Source organism: Globicephala melas, chromosome 13, assembly GCF_963455315.2.
Source record: "Globicephala melas chromosome 13, mGloMel1.2, whole genome shotgun sequence".
In the NCBI taxonomy this organism is placed as follows: domain Eukaryota; kingdom Metazoa; phylum Chordata; class Mammalia; order Artiodactyla; family Delphinidae; genus Globicephala; species Globicephala melas.
Genome location: NC_083326.1, coordinates 10,900,398 through 10,918,611, shown reverse-complemented (window position 1 = coordinate 10,918,611; position 18,214 = coordinate 10,900,398). Strand labels below are relative to the sequence as shown.

At 37.2% G+C, this 18,214-nt stretch overlaps 1 protein-coding gene across 5 annotated transcripts in view; it reads left to right on the top strand.

The window, feature by feature from the left end:
• The window catches only part of CCDC68 (coiled-coil domain containing 68), a 56,711-nt gene that overhangs the window by 12,733 nt on the left and 25,764 nt on the right, over positions 1–18,214 (top strand). For 4 of the 5 annotated variants that reach the window (XM_060310956.2, XM_030867981.3, XM_060310958.2 and 1 more), the window contains 6 exons: positions 4,376–4,584; positions 5,717–5,803; positions 7,340–7,480; positions 8,479–8,604; positions 10,144–10,272; positions 15,840–15,922. In XM_060310956.2, the coding sequence (XP_060166939.1) occupies positions 4,468–4,584; positions 5,717–5,803; positions 7,340–7,480; positions 8,479–8,604; positions 10,144–10,272; positions 15,840–15,922 (683 nt within the window). In that variant the 5' untranslated portion in view covers positions 4,376–4,467. The remainder of the gene's footprint in view (positions 1–4,375; positions 4,585–5,716; positions 5,804–7,339; positions 7,481–8,478; positions 8,605–10,143; positions 10,273–15,839; positions 15,923–18,214) is intronic. The other variant, XM_060310959.2, reaches the window with a different exon arrangement.

Genomic DNA, 18,214 nt, shown 5'->3' with positions numbered 1-18,214 from the left:
TAATATAAAATAATCGGAGCAAGAATTTTAAGAGTTACTGTCCATTGAGTGCCTTCTGCAACCAGGGATTTAAAAAACTCTTCATTTTTTACAACTCTAGGTGTTATCACCCCTATTTTACAGATATGTAAGTCGGGGCTCAGGTTTTATGTAACTTGTTTAAGTTGGCCCAACCAGTGAGGGGAGGAGGGAGGATGTTTTGAGAAATAACATTGGTTAAGGAGCAGAATTTTTTTTTTAATTGAAGTATAGTTAATTTACAATGTTGTGTTAGTTTCAAGTGTACAGAAAAGTGATTCAGTTATACACATAGATATTCTTTTTCAGATTCTTTTCTGAAAAGAAAAGGTTATTGCAAGATATTGAGTGTAGTTCCTTGCAAGATATAGGTTATTGCAAGATGTTGAGTGTAGTTCCCCCCTGGGCTATACAGTAGGTCCTTGTTGTTTATCTATTTTATATACAGTAGTGTGTATATGTTAATCCCAAACTCCTAATTTAGCCCCCCCTACTCTTACCACTATCCCCTAACCATAAGTTTGTTTTCTATGTCTGTGAGTCTATTTCTGTTCCATAAATAGGTTCATTTGTGGAGCAGAATTTTTTGATATTAAGAATAAAAGTCACATAAGAGAATATATTTTAGGATGTATAATGTGAGGCCTGATGCAATTTTCAAATTATGAAAGACTGAGAATGCAGTGGGATCCATTCTAAAGAGTGATTAATTCCTGTGATGAAATGCCCCTTATCATTCGGTAATGTACACAATTATATAACACACTAAAAAGAAAAGAGACGGTGAATCAAACAAATGCGACTATAGATCAAGGGCGATTGAATTGAAGAACAAGAAAACAACTCAGACCAAGTCAATTGCTTTGCTTGCCTCTATTTTCCCCCTGCTTTTGCTCCCACCTGCTGCCATACTCTACCCCAGGGGAGGGCAAACTTTTTCTGTAAAGGACCTGTTAGATAGAAAATATTTTAGACATTGTTTGCCATGTATTTTCTGTGTTGAATCTACTCAACTGAGCTGTTACAGTGCAAAAGCAGCATAAACAATATGTAAGTGCACGGCCATGGTTATTTTAGAGTAAAACTTCATCTGTGAACACTAAATTTGAACTTCATATAATTTTCATGTGTCCCGAAATGTTATTCTTCTTTTGATTTTTTTTTTTTTTTGAACCATTAAAAGATGTAAGAACCATTCATAAGCTGTCCTAACAGGCTGGAAGCCAGACTGAGCTCCCCGCCGTGGTTTGATGACCACCACTCCAGCCTGACCACCCCTCTCTCATTTCCAAACACATCATTTCTTGTCTCTGTGGGCATTTCTTTTACTTCCAGCATTTAAATGTTGTTTTGGACTAAGAACTTAATCCCGGAAGAGACTTCAGAGGACCAAGTAACAGAAGTAGTTCCGCTCACATCCTGCAAAAAACAGACATGCAGAGCTGCTACGGCCAAATCAAGTTCCCCTGAAACAAATAGAAGCCACGGTGGCTGTCTAAGAGGATTTAACAAAAAATGGAAAATTCTTGGCATACTCTGTCAATTTCATTGAAGATTAAAGGATAAATGCAGGACTTTGAGTCATCCCCAGAAGCTATTTAGTTTCAAAGTGATGCTAGCAAATATGAAAATTCTTTGTGTTTTAACAGCATAGGTCATTGCTAAATTTTAATTTTTTTCCCACTAGGGAATCTGACCTTAATGTGATAGAAACACTTTTGATCTTGGTGTCCAAAAGACAAAGGTTTGAGTTTCAGCTCTGTTAGTTTTACTGTGATCTTGGGTAAATGAATAGCACCTACTAGATTCTTGGCTTCCTTATCAGTAAAATGAGATTAATAATCCTACCTTACAGGACTTTTATTTTATCTTATTTTTTTAGTCCTTTACTATTTATTATGAAAATTTCAAAGAGAAACAAAATAGTAGAGCACTGTAGGGATCCCATGTGCCCTCACCCAGCTTCTACAATTCCGTGCATTTTATCAAACTTCTTTCATTTTTACCTCACCCCATTTTTTCCTCTCTTTAAATACTAGAGTAAAATACTCTCTTTAACATTTCAAATGTAATATTATCTCACCTGCAAATATTTCAGTATGTATAACCAACAGAGAAGATCTTTCTAAGGAATATCAATTCCACTATCACACCTAAAATTACAATAATTACAAGTAATGCTTTGCAAAATTGCAATAATTCTTTAACATCATCCGTTATCCAGTCAGTGGTAAAATTCCCCTACTTGTTTCAAAAATGTCTTTCTATAGCTGGTTTATTTGAATCAGGAGCCAAAGAAAATTCATATATTGCATTTGGTCATATGTTTCTTAAGTCTCATAATTTCTGGCAACTTCTCTTCTCTTCTCCCCATCTTTCTTCCTATAATTAATTTGTGGAAAGAATAATTATTTGCCCTGTAAAATTTTACATAATCTGGATTTGGCTGTTTGCAACCTTCACCTTTGTAGAGTCATTGAACAGTTTCCTCTTTCTCAGATGTTTACCGTCAGTAGATAGAGGGGCTGCATACTTCATAGGTGATGCTTTCTACTTGTGCTTGTACCACATCTAGAGAGCAGAGCGTCTGGTTGTCTCTTTTTTAGTTTTCTGTTAAGGTTGATTAGTGGGGTCCCTCGAGTTGATGCATTCTTCATCAAGCTCTCACCTAATGTTTTTAGAGCTGGTTGATGACTGTGGCTTAGATCCATTACTTCACAAGGGGTTGCAAAATGTAGGTTTTCTAATTCTATCAGTCCTTTTGGGTTTATTAGCAGAAATTCTGTAGCAAAATTTTCCTAATCAACTGTTTGGTTACCAAAAAATACATGGTAAATTCATATCATAAAGGCAAGACCAATGCTTGTTGGTGTCCCCCTCACCCCTTTTTCTGGGCTAATTTTTAGTATAATCATGGCCCGTCTTCATTGAGTTTGAGGATTGTTGTTGTTGGTGGCAGTTTTTCTCTTGTCAACATAATTTCAGGAATTAAAAAAGTTTTGATATGTTTTAATCCATCACAGTCATTCCTCTTCAGGTTGGTTTTTGTGTCTTATTCAAGTAGTATTTGGTTACTATTTTGCTTTCTGGTATGACAAGATATCTCAGGCTCACCTTATATACTTCTTGCTCCAGATCTAAATCACTCAAGAAGCCCTGGTTGCATTTTAGTAGAAAATAGTGTACTGAGACCATAGTCTGGGCACTGGGAGTGTTAATTGCTTCTGTTTCTAAATTTTCAGTGGATAGACTTGGAATATACATTTTTAAAGGAAAATAAATCATTATTTTCTACTCATGGTTCCAGTTTGGATTGTAAGGTTTTTACGTAACATTTTTGGTTCTGATTTGGATTTCTTCTTCTCTTATGCTAAAAATCTTGGTTCTTAAGACATTAAGACCATGACTTCTTGACTTTATTCTACATCATGCATTTATGTGAGTGAGTCATGTGAATGTTTGCACACACATATAATAGTTTCAAAATAGCAATACCAATATTTCCACTAAAGTATTATTAGTGAATACGGTTTAAGATTGTTTGGGGATTCTTTTTGTTCTTAGGACATATCACATCTGGGAAAAATAGTCCCTGGTGCATGTTTTAAAGTCACTTCAAGTAATTCATGAGGATATGCCACCAAGTTTGTATGCAGATATATTCATTTGTTTTATTAGTTTTTTATTTTTGAGGATTTTATTTTTTCTTTTTAACTTAGTTTTATTTTATAATTAGGTAAAATAATTACATTTTTCAGTGTCAAAATTACAGATTTTCCCCTTCTATCCTACTCTCTCTTCTTAGAGAAATTATATGTATCCTTTTCTGCACCATGCTTTTTCACTGAATAAATATATCCTAGAGAAAACTCTATAGAAGTAGGTAGTTCATTCAGTCAGTCCTCTTTTTGTGGGCATTTGGGCTTTTCCAAATCTTTTACTATTACAAATAGTTCTTGAGTAAATGGCCTTTACAGGCTACTGAGAGTTAAATAACATGCAGTACATTAGAGGTCTCTGTAAAGTATAAAGTGATATACATACATGTATATAAGTTTTATATATATATATATATATGATTTTGTTATATTATTAGCCCCACAGACATTTATTAAGCACTTACAGTGTGCTAGAATATGAATATGAATAAGGCATAGTCTCTACTCTCGAGGTTTTATAGTCTAATTGATACTGAATGAAAAGAAAATTTTCCCATTTTTCATTCTCAGTTTAATTTTTAAGTTTCTAATCAATGACTGTTTCAAGTGGTGTTGTTTTAATATTAAATTAATTCCTGAATTTTGGATATATACAGATTTCCATAATTTATAATATTTTTTACTATATTTGATTACAGTGCTAATACAGAACTCCTTTCAGTTTACAAACCACATAATTATAACATCAAGGAGGTTAGTTTTGTCCAACTGATTTGGGCTGGGCTTCACAATGACAGCAGTAACAGTGACCACGACAGTTCCCCTGAAGGGGAAGATAGAAGATAATTCTGCCTCGTATGAGTCCACATCAGCTCACATTATTGAAGAAACTGAATATGTGAAAAAGGTATGTGGGCACTGGAAATCATGTTACCATGGTATGATTTTTTACAATAAAGTCTGATATGAATTAGTGGGCTTTGTTTCTCCCTCCCTAGAACATGTGAGGAAGAACAAACCTAGCTTGGCAAAGGACAACCTTGATAGCTGAAATTTAAACACATGCGTTGTCATTTCTCTTGAGGGTATGAACCTCTGTTCCTACACTTGGACTAAAACTGAATAAAGGACCAGGAGGGTTCAGAACACCTATCAGCACTTAATTTGTCCCACACTATTCACCACTGCGTCCTACTGTTTTACATCATTTCTCAGTTCTTTCATAAGTATTGATACTTTATTGCCAAGTAGATATTTATGATGCCTGCTGAGTTTCTGTCTCTCATTACCTTGTTCCTTCTCAAGCAGTTCAGAGCCACTATCGCCAATGACTTGTACATGTTGGCATGTTACTTCATTAAAAATGTGAAATCTTATGAGAATCCAATGATAATGTCTGACAAAGGTATATATTCTCATGAACTACTTTTTAGAACAGATGGAAAAATTTGGACATAGCTAGTTTGTGACTTAGAGCGATTAATTTATCTTTGAGTGTCTTGCAATTCCATAGGTCACCAAGACACGGGGCTTGTATTTCATGCATAAATTTGTATGATCTCCTCTGAGTAATTATTCTCTAGTAATTATTAAATAGTAGTTATTCTCTAGTAATTACTAGAGAGTAATTATTTTGCAGTAATTATTGGATAGTAATTATTTTGTAGTGATTACCAAATAGTAATTGTTTTATAGTAATTACCAAATAGCAAATTAGTACTAAATTACTATATAGAAAAAAACAGAACTAACTAGTATTAAATACTAATTACTAAATTGTAATTATTTTGTGGTATAATATTCATTTGCGTTATATTTTAGGTTTGCCTAAGAAACAGTTGTAAAGACCAAATGCTCATTTTCTGCAATCTAAACAATATTAGCCTAAATGCAAGTTAGGTCAATGGCAGTCATTTAAATCTGAGATTGACACAGATGTAATACTTCCTAGATAAATTTGGTACCCTGTAACTGGTATAGAAAAAAAAAAGTATTTGGTGTTAAATGCCTTTGAAAAAAATATTTTTCTTTTCTTTTAGATTCGAACTACTCTGGAAAAGATCCGAAATCAAATATTTAAAGATGAAGTAAGACATAATAGTACAAATCACAAACAAGATGCAAAGGTAATGAATTCATCAAAATGTACCACTTTTATTCCTTCAGTAAATGAACGTAAAGCCATATAGACTTCCTTTAAATAACTTTTTGATATTATTAAATTATTCTTTGAATGATGAGTATTAAATATTTTGTTGGTGTCTAAAGATGTTAATGGGCATATGCATATTTAACTACAGATGTCATTAGTAGGATCAGATTGGAATGGCCAGGTCTTACTTGAATATTTTAAACTCGGCTTACTTATCTAAATTGTATGGGAAGATATTGGCTCAGCTGGGATACATACAGGTTCACCTGGGCCACACCAATGGACACCCAGTTGAAGCCATTACGCTGCGTGATCAGTCAATAAGCTTAAATGCACCCCCTCCCCTGTGACCAGCCTTTTATTCTTAAGGTCAAATGATGTGCACTTAGCCTTGTCTGGATTATGCCAGCTTAGACCTCACCTGAGCCACATGCATCTCATCAATGTCAGTGTTATCCACTCTGCAGGATGGGCACAGAGAACACTAGAACATAGCGTAAGATGTATAAACAGAGTCTTCTTTATCATCCTCAGCTCCTAAACTAGCACAACTCACTCCAATTATTTTCTTAAGTGCTCTGAAACTGAAAAAAAGATTAATGTTTGTGAATGATAGGAAAGATCAAACATTCAGTTCTGACTATGTTGAGTTGCCTATCAGAGTGGAGGTTTCTGATGGAAGTTGGATATCTGATTCTAGAGTTGAGGGTAGAAGTCTGGTATAGAAGGTCCAGGCTATAGGGTAGAGATTTTGGGAGTAAGGATGGTATTTAAAGTTCTGAAACTGGAGGAGATCACCGAACATATCAGTGTGGATAGAAAGGAGAGAAAAGCTAAACATCTAGTCCTGAGATTTATGATATTTAGATGTTGGGAAGAAGAAGAATCCATCACAGGAGGCTGAGAAGTGAGGCTAGTGAATTAGGGGGATAAACAGGAGAGAATGGAGCTACTGAAGACAAGGAAAAAAATGGGTTTTAGAAAGTGAAGAGGGACCGCTGTGTCAAGTGGCGTCCGTGGGTTAAGTAAATTGAGGGCTAGTTATCGACCTTTGGCTATAAAAATGGGGAGGTTGTTGGACACCTTAATAGGAATAGCTTCCTGGGAATGCAGATGAATTGTGTTGCCAGTATGTCTGCCTCGGCCATCTCAAACCACAGAAGGTCAGCAGACAAGTTAGATTAAAAAAAACAAACAACTGGCTTTGTGGATATCATTTATCTCCTTAAAAGGTCTTAATAGTATATTTTAAACTGTAGGGAATATAAAAGGCATGAAAGATGTACTTCTACCTTCCTTTTAATATAAGAATCTATTCAAATTTGAGCAAATAGAGAGGCCAGCTGCGTTTCATCTGGAACTTCCCATTGATATTTGAGATTCAAAAGATTTATTTGTGTTGATCTGAATCTTCCTTGAAATATGTAATACTGAGTGATAATTATTGTTATCAGAGTTAGTAGAGAAAAGGAAAAGTCAGGTGAATGATTTTCTTGTTTGTTCTTTTCAGCACTGTCGGCACGTTCAAAATGGCCTTGACTCTGAAATGGACCCCTCTTGTTGCAGTTTGGATCTGCTCATGGAAAGGATAAAAGGAAAAGACCTACAGCTCTTAGAAATGAACAAAGAGAACGAAGTGTTGAAAATCAAGGTATGAGCAGTAGGAGAAATTTCTGATTTTGTACTTTGTGCCAGTAGGACAGATTTGTGGATCTGTGAAATTAGATAGACATCCACACACATCCATAAATCCACACATGTGCTCACATACTTAGAGGAGCACTTTTACAGTTGATCAATTAAATCTCACTGTTTTATTCTGAAGGCGATTTTTATTATTAAAATAATTTTACAAAAGTTCAACGGGCAGAGTTTCAGTTGTACAAGAGGAATAAGTTCTAGAGATTCACTGTACAGTATTGTGCCTATATTTAATACCGTACTGTACACTTAAAAATCTGTTAATGGGGCAGGTCTCATGTTAAGTGTTTTTACTACAGTAAAATTTAGAAGTCTTTATATATGTAATAATTAGGTATTAAAAATGGCGTATTAATTAGAGCACTCAGTCAAATGTCTCATTGTTTTGTTTAGCTAATCTATTGTTGGGTGCCTTATAGTTTCCTTTTCTGGCTTATTTTATATACAGTCCTACAGTGATTTAGTAGGTAGATCTTTGCAGCCATCCTTGATTATTTCTTTAGGTTAAATCTTTGAAAGATTCGTGACACATTGTCGATATTGCCCCTAATACTTCAATCTTGTCCTCCTCCTATCTCAGGAAATATGTCTTTTAGTACTGTTGTGGCCAATGATACGAAAACGCTTGCAAATACGTGTATATGCTGATGCGGCACTGGGGAACACTTTGCAGGGGTGTGGTCTATATATGCAGGGCACTGATGTTCATAGAGCTCGCTTTGGCCTGGCCAGTGCAAATCACCTGCATGACAGCCCCAATAAATAGGGGGTCCTCATTTTATGTTTTCTTCTTACCAGATAACAGCATCTTTCCTCTTATCCATTGTCTATGAAGGTGCAAATGGTACGGTTACAGCCTCTGTGTTTCTGGTTGCCCATCAAACAGTTCTGTCTTTAACCCTTTTTATTGTAAAAGTCAAAACATGCACAGTGACCTTTTGTTTCTAGCTCGAAGCCTCCAGAGAAGCAGGAGCAGTGGCTCTGAGAAATGTGGCCCAGAGATTATTTGAAAACTATCAAACACAGTCTAAAGAAGTTAGAAAGAAGCATGAGGACAGTAGACACTTACTCCAGGTACCGAGCTAGCAGCTTGCATACTGGTGGACTAAGCTCCAAGCTGTTCAAGTCTCTCTTCTGGGGAGGAGTTAGATGTGAAACAAGCAATGGCCACGTGACTTGGCAAGACCTTGGAAGGGCAGGCTGCCCGTCTTCTGCCCTGATCTCCCCCCACCCCTGTTTAGCCTGGTACCCGGATATTATGCCTCCCTTGCCCAGAGCCCTTCCACCCAGCCTAGAAATCAGGGCTGGCCTCATGACACTGGCCAGTGGCTTCTCTTCTGGTTCTGCCTTTGACTAACTAGGTGACCCAGTTTGAATCACTCTGACTTGACTCTAAAATGAAAAAGTTGGGCTACATAAATGTTTTCAAAATTTTTTTGGTCCTGGAATACATTCTTCAGAGTAAACGAACAAAAACATGTATGTGTATGTACATATATATATATCATATAAAATTATATATTTTATATTTAATATATAAATTAAAATATAAAATCATACAAATATATATGTGTGTGTATATGGGTGTCTCTATATCATAGACACCACCTACACTTTGTTTGTTTTTGAATCTGAAATATGTGTCCTAGGGCCAGTAAAACTTTATCTGGAGAATGTATTCTAGGACTGGAAGAGGGAAACGTGTGTATGTGTGTGTTTGCCAAAACTCAAAACAGGGAAGCTCGTTCAGGCACGGGTAGGGCTCCTGGGTCTCTGCCAGCTCAGGCCCTAGGAGGGTCCCCAGGGAAGCACAGTAGGAATCCACTGCATAGGCGACACGCCCTCAAGCTTCAGGTTGGGGTGATGATGGTCACAAATGCCTAGGCACGCAGGGTGCAGGTAAAGTACCTACGTGAAAGAGTGAGCAGGTGTGTGTGGACGGGAGTGCCCATGTCCCAGCAAAGGGAGTGTCTGGGCAGGAATGCCCACCTGGTATATTCAAGGGAAGTCAGACACTTTTTTTTTCTAACCGTAAAATCTTGAGTTCTATTAAACACACAAGCAGATGTGGGTGCGCATGTCAGTTACAAGTCAGTTGAAACACTCCCAAGTGTGGCCTATGGGCTGCCCGCTGAAGACTTCTCTCCTATGTCTTTTAGTATAACTCCTGCTATACGCCTAGGAGATAACCCCCTGACACAGCGGGGATAATTATTCTGCTTTTATGACACTTTCTGGTTAAAAAGAAAACACTTTTTATTTGAACGTATAAGATTTTATTTTTGTTCTAGATAAGTTTTGTTGAGAAAAAGTCAAAAGTTTTGCTTTTCTTAAATTTTTGTCTCTCTTTCTTATACCAGTTCACAGAGTATGCTTTATGGTAGCAAATGTCAACATTCTAGAAATAATAGTTATATGTTATTAATTCTCCATTGATTTAGTGTTGCTGTAGTCCATCAGGTTTATTTTGAAGAAAGACTGAATTCAAGGAAGTAATTCTAAACAAGTGTGAATTATTACATTTTTTTGGCGACTCAGAAAATTTTAGAGGGAGATAATAGCTGTATAGGTTTAATGAAAACGATAGTCTGATAACTGTTTTTCTGACAAAAGGTTAACACACTTGAAAAAGAACAGAAATTGAAGCAACATGTTGAAAATCTGAATCAAATTGCTGAAAAGCTTGAAGAAAGACATAATCAAATCACAGAACTGGAGAACCTTGTACAGAGAATGGAACAGGTAGGCCTCTGGAGAATTAAAGGGATTTCTTCCTGACAGGGTTAGGGTGAGAATTAAAGAAGATAATATGAAAATAAATAACATTAAGTGCAAGTGTTCTTTGCAACTCCTAAGATCTTAGGATGTACTCAATAATGTTCATTTCTTCCCTTACACGTTTAATATGCTGTGTATTGTAGTTACTGATTTACCTCTTTACAAATACTGCACTCGAATCATTATCTGTCACTTTTTTTTTCTCGTAAATGTATGGCTTCGAAAGGGGAAACATGTGAGGCTATGAAGAGAAATAATGGAAAAAATCACGAAGTCTACCTACTGCTAGTAATAATATAGCGAATCCCTGTAATTACAGCATTTTTATGTATTGGAGTCAGTGAAGTGTTTATCTTTGGCCACCCAAGTCCCCTTTAGAGTTATAAAAACCTATGACTGCCCTAGGACAGGTATAGTGCACAATTAAGAAAAGACATTCTTGGGACTTCCCCGGCAGTCCGGTGGTTAAGACCCCACGTTCCCAGTGCAGCGGGCACGGCACACGGCTTGGCCAAATTTAGGGAAGAGCAATAATAGAACAAAAGTTATTAAAAGTTTCATGCAGTGTTCCTTTAAGTAGCTGCCCCTCCAAATACACACAAAAGGTTCGCACATAAATTTCGTTTTGCATGCCTTAGAATTTAGATAAACCAAGCAATATTTTTTAATAGTAAAACAAACCAATAGAAAACTGGCATCTTTGAAACTGAGTTGGAGTAGATAAGAATACAGACTTTAACTTCTAGTAAATGTTGCCCAGTACATTTTTATATTTATTACATGAATTCCCTGATTTTCCTCCACTCTGCTCAGTCTTACTTTTTTTTATGAGTCTCCTTGAATTGAGGCTATTTCAGAAACATCACTTCAAAAGCATCACATTTCAACATTCAGGATATTTGCCTGAGAAACCTTGAGTAATTTTTTACATATTTCCCAAGAATTTAATTTATAACACTGTGAGTTTGGCTGAATTGGTGATCTTAATGAAGGTCCTATGAAGAAATCATGAAAATTAAATAAGCCCAACCTTAACTGAATCTAATAATAATAATATACAGCTACATCTGTGTTGTACGGTGGGTGATGCTGAGTGTTTTACTTTAGCCAAAATCACAGGGCTAGAATGTCCTCAAGTAGCTGGTTTGCCCTCGTGTAACAGTTTATAATTATGATGTTTTGGACAAACTGTAACATTTGGATGAATACTTTACAATGTTAGAATATTTATCCTGTAATAAATAGTTTAGCAAACTAAGACAGCACAAGGAACGTTTGCATTTCGGAAAGGAAGACAATTCTGGAATGCAAATAGGGTTGTTTAATCAAAGTACTTGATTAACCAGCTTGACATTTAAATGTAGATTTGCCATCACCTCAAACCCAGTAACACTGGGTCATGTTTACTGGTCAGCTGTCAGTCCCTGAAAGTTAATAAAAATAATAGTGTAATGTAATTTCTATCTTCTAGAAACCCCAGGAAATCTGTACTGGATGTGAGTTCATCTCAGAATTCCGGGGTATAGTCACTGGACTATTTATTCAACAAATATTTGAGCTCCTACCGCCTACCAGGCAGAGCTCCAAGCTAGATATCTATTTGTGAATGAACCAGATACAGTCTCTTTGTGGAGATTGCAATGTAATATATCTGGGTTGTGTGAGACTCAAGGAACTGCCCAGATCTCCTTTCATTCATTCTCCCAGGGGTCCTTAGGGAAGCTGACATCCAACTGAAGGTAGGGATGGACCCCAGAATAAGGTTAAGTGGCTTAGAGACTGGCAGACATTTTTGAGAAGTGATGGCCTAGCATTTGTCTTGATATTGACCCATAATGGAGAGCTGTCTCTAGGAGCTCTGTGACATAGTAAGTGGACAGAATGCCCATCGTTCAGCAAGGCCATGCAGGAACCTTCCAGAACATTCTAGTTCAGTGACTTCCTAGAGTGGAGTCTTTTGGAATCTCTGGGAGGTGGAGGTAGGTGGGGATGCAGTGGAAGGAAAATGTGCAGGAGTTTTATCTTTATTTTTTAAACATATTTAGTTTAAAGATACATTACTTTTGTAAAATGATCACGCAAATAAATAAAACTATAAGAAGCAAAGCTTGGTAACGTCTTGGTCTAAGGAGATACTGAGAATAAAGGCTGTGATGAAGGGTTTCTCAGGAGGGAAGTGTGTATCGGAATGAGAGGAGGGGGTACTGAGACCTTTGTATTAATAAGAAAAGGCCATGAGTTCAAAAAGGAAATGAAAATTAAAAATAAACATCCACAACAAAGGTTGATAAATACTGCCCTGGTGGTGGGCACCCCCTGGAGAAGGATTCATTTTCTACTCACTTGCACGAGCCACTGCTCCAGTAAATAGCCATTAGTGGTATGAGGTCTGGTAATGAACGCATTACTTAAAACCTTCACCATCTGTCCCACTTTAATCAGGAATGCAGTGAGAATGAATTCCATAAACACAGTGATAAGCCAGCAAAACCGCCCAGTAAGAGCATTTTAATACGGCATATGTCCCTTTGGCTGGCAGCGCACTTCTGTTGCATCATATTTGCTTTCCAGTGTCATTGATTTAGCTCTATTAGCATTTTAGAGCTCAAAGGCTCTTTTGAGACCACCTAATTCCTCCTCATCATTTTATAAACGAGGACAGTGTGAATGAGGGACTATTCCACCGTCCTCCACTTAGCAGTTCACAATCCTTTCCATTATGCCCACATCTTCTCTGATGTGGGATAAAAGGGATGCCATTGGTTCCTAAATCATTTAGATGTTAACATATGGCAGTGATTTAAGTTGGTGTCCACTCCACCTTGATCAATAAGGTGCGAGGACTCTTACACTCTTCAGAGGTGTGGTTTTGGCAAGAGTGGATTACCCACTGGGTGGTGCTGTGAACGCCTTTCCCTTCCCAGAAGACACTGTCCCTGAGAAGTGCTAGCTGATGTAGTGTGATTTTCCGTGTTGTCAGAGAGGCAGCATTAAGAGTCCAAGCTACAAGGACCTACTGTATAGCACAGGGAACTCTACTCCATATTCTGTAATAACCTATATAGGAAAGAACATGAAAAAGAACGGATATACATGTATGTATAAATGAACCACTTTGCTGTACACCTGAAACTAACACAACATTGTAAATCAACTATACTCCAATATAAAATAAAAATTAAATTAAAAAAAGAGTCCAAGCTAAATACTGGAGGCTTGACCGAGGCAGAACATTTATTTGTCCAGCTGTCTGGTCTCCTTGAACCCTGGTGATAAAGATTCATGAATTGAGAGTAAGTCCATTAGAAAGAATGTTTGTTAAACACCATTTTTCCTCCTATAAATTCAAAATATATTATCAGTGATGTGTTTCTTTGATGACCCAAGTGTCATAATAAGCTTGCAAAGAGTATCTTGATCCCTCAGATCAACTAAGGCTACACCAGAACAGTATCTAATATATGGACAAGAATGCTACAGGAAATTTTTGAAAAAGTATAAATTTTAAAAATAACAGAGCACATAGGATATGAAGTATTTGGTACCTTCAAATTATTATATATTGAGGTCCTAATATGTTTCAGAGAAGCATGTAGACCTTTCACATACATCTCCAATCATCCCAACATTTCAATATAGATAGTATTATCCCCATCTTAGGGATGTTCAAAAAGTCAAAAACATGACTCAAACAAATATAGAATGAATACATGTCAGATGTTTTAGTCAACTCATTAATTAATGAGGGAACCAGTAAGATTGTAAAGCTGGTTTAAATAAAATATTTTTTGAAATTGGCTATTTGCATGCATTTTGAGAAAAGGAATGTAGAATAGGATTACTAGGTTAGATACAAAGGTAGTTAATATTCTTTAAGGCAATAAACCATAACCTTTGGGATTACCTTTTCTACCAGGCAGAAACCTACAAATTAACATGCAACTTCACAAAGTCAGGGCTCTAATCAAATAATAAAGTCACACGCAAAGAAATTCTCCAAGAGAATTAAAAAAATCCTTGTGTCAGGTTATTAAACAATGACCCAATATGACATTAAAATTATATATTTTGATTTACAAGTTTTGGTTAATTTTTCTTAACAGTGATAAGGTCTAGAAGGGTTAAAACCTTGGCAAAACTTAACACAGTCACCAAGTTTCAGAACCAGTTCTGTCCATGTCCAAAGACATTCTGAGATTTTTGCTCTAATGGCACTGTCTTGTCTTTTACCCATATAAATACTACAGAAGGAATGATTTTAAACAGCATTGTAAATACTGTCAAAACATCTATTTCCATCAGATATAAAAAAGAACACAATCCTCCCAGCTTGGTTTTTCATGGACTCATCTATTTTCCTGTTGGATATAGAGAGTTTGGTTTAATGGTGACAATCAGAGACCTCTTTAGGGATTCTTTCACAATGTCAACATTTCTGTTATATCCTAATTAGGAAGTGACTTTATCACTTATGACTTTGATCTTTCACTAAATATACATTTACTACTTTTCTACCTCGGACAGATGCCATGTAAGCAGGTAGGTATCAAGACAAGTGCAATAATATCCTTGGATACCAACAACTCAAGATTACCGGAGGAGAAGCAGGTGGAATGATGGGAGAGCCAGTGTCTAGAGAGAGATGGGCAGGCAGTTAGCGTTTAGGGCGGGATGGAGAGACAGAAGAGAAGTTTGACTGAGCAATGGACTGGGGGAGGGGCCAAAGCAAAGCTCTCCAGAAAAACGTGGTTAGTGAAGACAACTAGTCTTGATCTGTCCTTGAGCGGCTTACGTTACCGAGTCCAAAACCGCTCTGCTCGCCGCACGACAGGCTAATAAATCGGAAACGAGGTGTTGAGGCAAGGAACACGACTTTATTTGGAAAGCCGGCAGACGGAGAAGACAGCGGACTAAAGTCTCAAAATAACCATCTTATCGGGGTTTGGATGCCAGTTTCTTTTATAGCACAGAGGGGGAGATGAGGAAGTAAAGTAAAAAGGCGTAAGTTTTGCAAATATCACCTGGAATGGCCAGCCTCGGGGAGGGGATGTGTTAATTTCTTCTTTTTTGCAGCCATCCATGGCTGGAACAGGGTCTGGATGTTTCCCTGATCAAAGGCAGTTTGGTTTAACATTCAGACAGAGGGGCAGGGTTCCCCGAGGCAGGCCGTTATGTATAGACAGTATCCTTTTAGTGAACAAAAGCAGTGGAAAGCAAAGGTTAAAGTAAAAGAAACAGATTCAACATGTAGTCAGACCTGGCTCTTCCCTGTTACACTTGTAAACCATGCTGGAGAATGCCTGCCCCGGACTTCACTGGGGTGGGTTGTAACAGCTCCGTATGAAATGAGCTCTTTAGCTCAAAACATATTTCTAGTATTACAAGAAGCATCTTTTGCGAACAGTTTGCAAGAATTCCTTGCTGAATACACACGCACATAGAGAGAAAGAGAATGAGAGAGAGAAAGACAGAGAGAGAGAGAGAAATAAAGGAAAAGAAATGAGCAAAAATTGTATTTTATTTTCTCCTAGGAAAAGAGGACACTGCTAGAAAAAAAACTGTCTTTGGAAAACAAGCTGCTGCATCTCAAATCCAACGCTACATATGCTAAAAGGTTTGCAGATCTCCTACGTAAAAGCAGTCCCTGATATCTTTCCTCTCTTCAGGTCCACTGACCAGTGGATAGAAGGCAGCTATCCCCCAAGGGAAAGGAAGCCTGAACGTGCAGGAGGAAGGGAGATTTCTTAGCATTAACAGCCGTGTGCCTCTCCCTCCCTACCCACTGGGGAATCTGGATGGGGCAGAGGTCACTGGGGGTACAGGGAAACTGGTGTGTGTATATGTGTGTGGTGGCTCGTTAATCCTTTTGAAGAGTGAATGAGCCTGTCCCCTCCCTGTTTACCCTTGGTGCTGAAGAGGATGCTGTTGAGGTCTCCATTCCCCTGATGCTTCTGATTTTGTTAATGGATCTCCGCTACAGCCGGCCTTAAATTAGCTAGCCCGCAAGTGGAATTGTAAGATAGTTTTGTCGTGCTCCCAACTTCGTAGAGAATGAAGGAAATACTGTGAAAAGCATCCTTAGTTCTTGGGACTTACTTACAAATATTCGTAATTCACAAGCAGTCCTGGTCCTTGTGTGCTGGGGTAGGGATGGATTTATGGGTTGATGGGTATCGAATGGCTTGACTACTTGGCTGCTGTTAGAAAAATTCTCTGGAATGTCATAGAATAACTCATATCATATGAAATCTCCTGAACTTTTTCTTTTCTTTTCCTTTCCTTTCTTTTCTTTTAATTCTAAACCTACCACAATCATTCTATATTCTGATATAACATCCAAAGTCAAATCTATTTCAAGATCTTAGTTTATCCATCTAGACCTCTTGATCTAGGCACTATTATGAATCTCAAAATGTACACATTCTTATTCTCATTTATTCAATAACATCTGCTCAGACATCACTTTCTCTTGGTCTTTTGATTTTTTCCTATCTCCTTTTCCTTTCCCATTATCTCTCTTTCTCATCATTGGACCTCATAAGCCAAAGTCCAGAACTGGGCTGACCCTGGCAATTGTACCTCCATATTTGAAACACACTGGGATACCACTGATATTAATTTCCTCATACGCTTCCCTGTGAACACGCATATAGCCCCAGAAGGTGGATTTCTGAGTTTCATAGCACTGTACTCTCTGTAGAGAATAAAGGAAATATTATGGAAAATATCCATAAGTCTTTGGAATTACTTGTATATATCTCATAATTTAACTCTAAGTAAATTTTTGGCTTACCTCTTTTTTTTTTTCCCTAAAGAGAGCTTTTCCATGCAGCAGAACTACAGCTGGTACACTGTGCCTTCCATTAAGAGTCCAGACAATGAGTTTGATTTATTCTTTAAAACATGATTTTTTATTGATAATAGAGGTTTTGTCAGTCTTTGAGCCAAAAATGTAATGATTTTAAAAACCAAGCTGAGCTATTCTTTCAGTTCTATTATATATGAGCAGTCAGGATAAAGAATTCTCAAAAAGCTCTTGAGGAGGTTTTAGAAATATCTTGAGGGAAATGGAGCTTCTGTGTTTCCAGAAAGGTGTTTGAACATCCTGGCTCGTGCAGTTTTCATAAATTGCAGGTGTCACAAATATTTATTTTACTTGTTATTTTGAGCCGTGCGTAGAGGTATTCACTTTGCTAAGTGACAAGAAAATGAAATCAGTATGAGTCAGATTCTTTTAGTTAAAACAACAGAGACTTGGTTAAGCTACCATAAATAGGACTTCTGTTAGGTTAAGACTGAATAGATATGGCCATAAAGAAGATGTACTCATGGGAAGACAGGAGGACAACACTTTAGCACCTAATGTGATTTGAAAAACCAGATTATTTTGCTGATCCCACTTAGTGATGCGTGTTTATGCAGTTTCACTCTTTTCTTGTTCGTCCTGGATGATTCATTACATTTTCCCACCATTTTTCACCAGCTGGTTTGTATTCTCTGTATTTTCCTTTCAGATTCCAGAGGAAAGAGTCTGACTGGCCTAATATTACTTCCTGTATTGGACAGATAGATCATCTTGACCAACCCCTGCATTGACATCCAACCAATAGCCTTTGGCAGGCGTCCCCTCCCATCTTTGTGGGTGGCCTCCCCTTACTGAAAGAATAGCCTAGGGCTTCTTCCCTGAGCAGGGGGCTATGGGTGATTTAATTTCCCTTAAACATAGATAGTTTGATAGGTGCCATGACTTTCTTGAATTGCAGTGAGTTTCATTCTACAATTTTGATAAAGAGATAAAAAAATTCAATATGTTGTAACTTGGCATTTCTAATATTAGAAAGCGTCTCTGAGGGTGATAACTTTTAAGCTTTTATAATTCAGAAGAAAACGAGTTTCTTCTTGCACA